At 52.4% G+C, this 6,488-nt stretch overlaps 1 protein-coding gene across 8 annotated transcripts in view; it reads right to left on the bottom strand.

Annotated features, from left to right (window-relative positions):
• Positions 1 to 1,918: 1,918 nt before the first annotated feature.
• Positions 1,919 to 6,488, bottom strand: part of OSBP2 (oxysterol binding protein 2) — a 345,452-nt gene continuing 340,882 nt past the window's right edge. For 7 of the 8 annotated variants that reach the window (XM_043497816.1, XM_038373548.2, XM_043497818.1 and 4 more), the window contains 4 exons: positions 6,019 to 6,114; positions 5,151 to 5,335; positions 3,592 to 3,812; positions 1,919 to 2,787 (listed from right to left, as the gene is read on the bottom strand). In XM_043497816.1, coding sequence (XP_043353751.1) covers positions 2,645 to 2,787; positions 3,592 to 3,812; positions 5,151 to 5,335; positions 6,019 to 6,114 — 645 coding nt within the window. In that variant the 3' untranslated portion in view covers positions 1,919 to 2,644. Of the gene's footprint in view, positions 2,788 to 3,591; positions 3,813 to 5,150; positions 5,336 to 6,018; positions 6,115 to 6,488 lie in introns of those variants that run through there. The other variant, XM_043497820.1, reaches the window with a different exon arrangement.

The raw sequence follows: 6,488 nt of genomic DNA, 5'->3' as shown, positions 1-6,488 counted from the left end.
GAAAGCAGGAGATCTAGGAGCGGAGCTGTTTCAGGACAGACACTAGTTCCACTGGCATCACAGCCCCAAGAGGTGAGTGTGGCCCGATATTTGCTGTAATGTTTGCTGCGCCGGTTCAGCGGATGTTTAGTGATGGGACATTCCTAATAATGGCAACAGCAAGAGCCCCATGGAAGGGGATTGCCCTGCTGTTCTCATGTTGCAATGGGGGGTGGTCTAGATCCAGGGGCCTGGAAGGAAGCGAGTCCATGTGCCAAAGTCTGTTGGGTTCAGGGCTGCCTGCTGCCCAGGGAGGGATATTTTGGTCACTGCGTGAAACTCCAGCAGCGAGGGATTTTAGCATCAGGCAAGGGATGTGAGGAATCACCCAGAGGAGAGAGGTTGCTGTCTGCCACTCAGCAGCAACGGTCTAGGGAATAGGCCCTGGTCTAGGGTAGCCTGCTGCTCGTCCAGCCCTGCGGTGGGGGGGAGGGGAGTGTCTGCAGTACTGCATGGATCTAAATGAGCCCTGCAGCATGGGGCGATAGGCTAGAAGCACGTGAGCTGGAGCAGTCAGTGACAATCCAGGACTGGTGCCTGCACACAGCACTGAAAGCAAACCTTTGCTTGCCACCTTCCTGCAGGGAACCAAGGGAGGGCCCTAGGGCAGACTGGATCCAGTGGCCCACAGTGCACTCAGCTTTATACTGGGCCATTACAATGCTGTGCCCCATTTCCAGCAGCTGGTGCGAGCCCCAAGCATCCTCTGTAGTGCAGGAACCGGCTGCCCTCACTCCTTCTGCCCAAAAGTCTCTGGGCTTTTCCCGTGCACCTGTGACAGAGCTCAGCAACTAGACTCAGTCCTGCCAGAGGTGGGACACCGCCCAGGGCTCAGCGGGGGGTCTGTGTGCAGAGCTCCTGGGCATCTCTCCCCTTGGACTGCAGGGTGATTTAATGGTGTTTGGGGGTTGGTGCTCAGAGCCAGACTCTGGAGCAGCCCATTATAGTCACGGGGGCCATGCTGGAATCCTGCATCCCTCCAGCTGCATTTGGGGATCTTGGATCTGGCCCGTCTGTGCATTAGGAGAGTGGGAACTGGGATCTACAAGTCACATGTGACTGAGCTACAACAACTCACAGCCAGTCACAATACAGAGCCAGCCTCACTCAGGGGTCCCTGTGCTGGAGCTGGGGCATCCCGCCAGATAACTACGTCTCTCCTCCTGCTCCTCTGCTGAACTCCCATGCTCTGCTCCCCAACCCACCCTGCACACTGAAGTCAGTGGCCCGGGCTGTGGGAGGGGAGTAGAGCCTAAGGAGATGACACCAGATTGGGGGTGGGCACAAGAGAAAGAACGCCAAGGAGATAGTAGGAGGATGGGGTGGAAGTGGAAGGAAGCCAAGGGAATGGGAATGGGGGAAAGGAAAGGGCTAGGGGAGCCATCTGCTTGTTCAAGAGCCTCCTACTACACTTCGGGTTCTCACACTGAGCTCGCCATGAACCTTACTACTGCTTTGCCTAAACGAGTGTCACTGTTCCCTGCACCTCCAACTGTCCGTTATGGGGACTGACTGCAATATGACAGGAACCATCCATACATCAACTTTTTTGCTTGGTGGCCGAAGCTTGAAACCCTGCCTGGAAAGCGTTGCAGGAAGGCGTAGAGAGCTGGGAACATTAATGAGTACTGTGAGACATGGAGGGGGAAGGGGCCTCGAGGAGCTGGGCTTGGGTGGGCTATGGATCCCGACAAGCACTGGTGGTATCTATGAACTGCTGAGTAAGGGTCTTGGCTCTAGTCCACAAAGACTGACTCTACTCTGACTGAGGGCAGGTTTAAAAAGTCTCCCTAGACAGATCACCTCTTTTCTGCTCTCTGTAAGGAACTGTTTCCCATTAAGACAGAGTTGCAGGGAAAAACTAAAATGAACATGATCCAAAAAGCATCTTGTTAGAGACGGTTCTAAAAAATATCAACTAAATAGTGCAGATTGGAAAAATCCACTCAAACAATCCCCCCCAAAAGTCACCTAAAGAGCTTCAGAAATAACCTAATTCATAGTTATGGGAGCATCGGGCGCTGCTGGGAACTATGGAGAGAACCTAGGAATAAGCACCTAATCTACCGTCTCTAGAAAAGTCATCTTCTCCCTAGAGCTTCAGAGATGAATGGGGTCCGAGAGTTGCTCGTGTCTTTAAAAAGGAACCTGAACTACAAGCAGATTTTTTTAAAAATTAAGTCCATACACAAACGGGGAAAAAAGTCAAAAGGAAGAGCTCCAAGGACTGTGCATCGTATCCTCGCAACGCGTGCATCTTTGGAAGTCGACGATAAAGCTGAGGCTTCGAAAAATATAGGCAGCAACTTCGGATAGCAATAAATACGCTAGGCTAAAAATGAACCAAATCAGTGTGTCCTTGTTCCTAATTAGTAGCTAAAAAACTGTCACCGTCAAAAAAAAAACACTGAATGCTATTTTATTAGTGCATAAAAAAATAGGTTTGGAATCCCTGTTTTGATTTATTTTCTTTTAAATTTCTGTATTTATTTACTGTGTGTGTGTTTCTGTGCGCTGTGACATAAACAGCAGGATGCTGCCCGATGCGTCCCAGGTGCTCCTCCTCCTCTCCTGTGGCCTACCAGCCTGGCGTGGGAGGAGCAGCTCAGAAGATATCAGGGCACAGATCCCAGTCCTGTTTCTCCTTGGCTTCCCAATATCCACCTTTGTAAACACAAATCAGCTCCCCTGTCAGGGGATCCACCTTCCTCTCAAACCACAGCGGGATGTAGCCTTCATAGTCTTTGCCTGTTGAGAGCGGAGAGCACAGCACAAGGGTTGGTTGCACATCTTGTAGGGAAGCCAGGCTGCTCTGCTGGCATCCCCACCGTGCTGTCAGCATAATGCAGTGAACAGGAACATAGGGATCAGAATCAGCCCAACAAGCCATGCATGGGTCACCCACTGCTATTGACACTCCTGCTACTTGGAAGGACCAGCCAACCCTATGAATTCATGAGCCTAGGCCTTCTAGGGGAGCTGGTAAACTTCCATGTGCTGTGGCTGGCTCCCAAAGAGACATCTGGCGGAGTGTCAGAGCTGGAAGGCTCAGAGGCTGTGCCCAGTCAGCTCAGGAGAGGAGATGGGTGTGACTGCAGCTGAAGGCGGGTTTCTTTGCCACATCAATAATGACACAGCACATCTGGTCCTGGAACTTCAGATCTCTTTACCGGGGGCTGGAGGGGGTGGGAAATAGCACTGTCCCTATTTTATAGGTGGGCCAGCTGGCACAGAGGAGAAAGGATTTGTCCACAGTCACCCAGCAAGTCTGAAACATAACCCACGTTGGGCACCTGAGCCCCAGCCCTCAGCTGAGTCCATTAAACTCCTCAAAGGAGTCTAGAGACGGGAAAGAGCGACCAGGCTCCCTACCCAATCCTCTGCCAATTCAGGCTTGTGCTGTTCCGGCAGATTCAGGGATGGTTCTTCTGGGACTTGAGACACTTGACTGACTTGCTGCCTCCCTTTGGCCGCAGTTCCCACAGCCTGAGACCAGCAGCCTTTCTGAGTCCCCTGGTTATCTATTGAACCCTGCAACCCAGTCAAACTCACCTTCCTCCAAGGCCTCCACAGCTTCTGCCTCCCGCCTGCGACGGACGGCCCTTTGCTTCTCCTCCAGTCTCTGCTTCTCCACGTTGGCCTCATCCCACTTGCTATTCTCCATGAGCCGCTGGTCAGGCCTCAGCCTGCTGTCTGTGGGGGCCACTCGTTCCTCGGGCTCGTTAAGGGTCAGGGCCAGGTCAGAGAAGAAATACATGTTCTCGGCATTCTCCCTGGAGGAGAAGGGGTCAGGTTAGTGGGTGGATTCTTCCACCCACCCAGATACGAAGGGTCTCCATCCATCCATCCACTTGCATGGCCCCCCATCACTGAGGTATCTAAGCATCTCCTACCATTAGATCCAGACCTGGCCACACTACCTGCCTGGAGTGCAGGGAGTCCTCAGTGAGGTGTCAGAATTCTTCCTCTGGGGAGCCTTTCTTCCTACCACCCCAATGGAAACGCCTAAGGTACCTTCACATGAGAAAACAGTTCAACCAATGCTGTTCCGTGATCTTCCCACAGGAGTAGTGGTCTCCTCCTACAACTCTGTGCCACTGGCCAGGAAGTCAAGAGGGCACAGGTCACTCCCAACACACTTCCCACATACAGCAATGCTGCTGCCCCACAACCAAGCTGGTGAGAGTCATCCCAGAGAATAGGAGGAATTCTAGCGAAAAGCCAGAAGCGTGCATTAGTGCTTTGCTGCTTTTGCCACATGTTTGACCGCAGCTGCACACGGAGGACTAATGGCCTTTGGCATTAGCTCTCAGCAGCGAGCCAAACAAGGCAACACAAAGGAGTACAAAGATTTGGTAGGGTGGAAACCAGGCCACCCTGATTGCTAAGCTGGCATGAAAAGCAGTTACATGAACGTGGGTTAACCGTGTCAGCAAAGCAGGTTTCCAAACGGGGCTGAGTATGTCTTTGCAATTCTTCCAGGAATGACATTAGCTGATGAGACTGTTTTGGAAAGGGAATGAGCCGTGATGGTCAGACCCATGTTAGAAACCAGCTCCTGCCGGCTCCAGACATGGTTCTGGAACATGCCTGTAACATGGCTTTGTAAAACACCCTTTAGTGTTGAAAACCATGTTATTCCATTCTAAGCCATGCTACCGTAAAGTCCCTAACCTTATTTGCAACTGAGGGTATATCTACACTGCCATCAGAGGTATGATTGCAGCATGTATAGATATACTCAAAATAGCTGTGATCTCGCTAGATGGGTTGATGTAGCCAAACTGAGGGACAACAGCACTGAAGGTGCAGTTACACTGACCACAGAGCGGGCTAGCCCCACCCACGCAGGACCCTGGGTATATACTCAGGGGTGGGAGATGCTGCAGTTAGCAGCAAACCTCAGAGAAGCAGCAAAGTGTGCCTCATAGCACCACTACCCCTGGCACTTGGTGGCACTTGGTCCCCCTCCTGCACTGGCCAGAGCAGGAATAAGTCCTTATTTCTCAGATCACTTTGCCCACCACTGAACTGCAGTCACCTCTGGGCTGAAATGCAACAGCTGTTGAAGAGCATGACCACAGTACACCAAGGCTGCAGAGAGGACTCACGGGAGAGGATATTTCTTCCACAGGACCTTTGGGGCCAGCGTCTGGTAGACGGTTTTTTGCTTGCCCTCCGAGCTGGTGCTGCCATGGCTGCTCTGAACTATCTTGGAGCACTCCATATTTTCGTCCCACGTGCCAGACATGGCATAATGCGCCTTCCCATCTGCGTCCGTTACCACGCCCGTCACCTGGCACCGGGGGAAGAAAATCATATGGGCTTACGATGGTGGAGCTTGCAAACATCCAGAGGACAGAGACTAGAGTGGTGCCCACAGCACCCTCCTGGCTGCCCATGGTAAGCACTGGGGCCTGGTGTCATTCAGAAGGCCTGATTCTGGTACGGCAGCACTGAGGCTTAGGAGAGTCATGCACAGGGAACACCCAGCTCCCCACACTTCACGCTGGGGTTCATCCCAGACCCAGCCCGTCTCCTCCTTCATTCTGCTGTCCAGCTTCGTCTCGCCCTTCTCGGGTCTCAAACGCAGCCCGTGTTATTGCTTTAACTTGTGACTCTGGAGGAGCAGATGATGGAGCCAGATGGAACCCGTTTAACAAGACGGGTAGGGACGTGAATGCAGGACAGTTCACTATATACTATCTAGCCTTGAAAACGCTAGAACAGAGGTAAGTATGAGCCATCACATTCCATGCGGTGCAGGGAGCTGGCCGCTAGGGGGTGCCAACACAGTTTCAAGGAAATCATCATCAACTTTATTTTAGGGTTGCTGGACTCCTGCTGCCCCAGGTACTGTCTGTCCACAGCAACAGCTATCTCATCCCGTTGGCAACTGGCACTGCCCGGAGAGAAGAATCAGTGCCTCTGCCATGTGTGAGGCTGCTGAACTGAGTTGGGTTTTTTCTGGATACGTACCTTTCGGGGGACGTCTCTGGAGAAATAGCTGTAGGGGGTAAATTTCAGCTGGCATTTATCTTTTGACTTGTGGTTAACAATCTCTATGTCACCAGACTAGAGAAAAGACACAGAATCACAGGCAGAGAGAGGGTTTTACAAAGAGACAAATCAAGCATTAGTTTCAGTTTGTTCACATGCAAATCAGCAGCACTGTGTCTCCCAAACTCAGGCACTTTAACCTAGTGCCAGCGAACAGATCAGGTTCCCAGGGGGTGTGGATGACAGAAGCCAGCCTAGCAGCTCTGTACCAGTTCACTGGGGCTGGCATGACAGGGAGAGGGAAAACCAGTGCTGGACTGGGAGTATCACTGTCAGCCTGGGCAGAAAGGCCAGGGCCAACTCCGTGGGGCAGAAGGGGGCTACCAAGGGGTGCCAGTTCTGCCACCCTTAACCCCACTGGAGCTTCAAGGTGGACCTGACTGAGGGGC

This window comes from Dermochelys coriacea, chromosome 15 (assembly GCF_009764565.3).
Source record: "Dermochelys coriacea isolate rDerCor1 chromosome 15, rDerCor1.pri.v4, whole genome shotgun sequence".
Taxonomy (NCBI): domain Eukaryota; kingdom Metazoa; phylum Chordata; order Testudines; family Dermochelyidae; genus Dermochelys; species Dermochelys coriacea.
The sequence above is the reverse complement of the archived record's forward strand: the minus strand, read 5'-3'. Positions and strand labels throughout refer to the sequence as shown.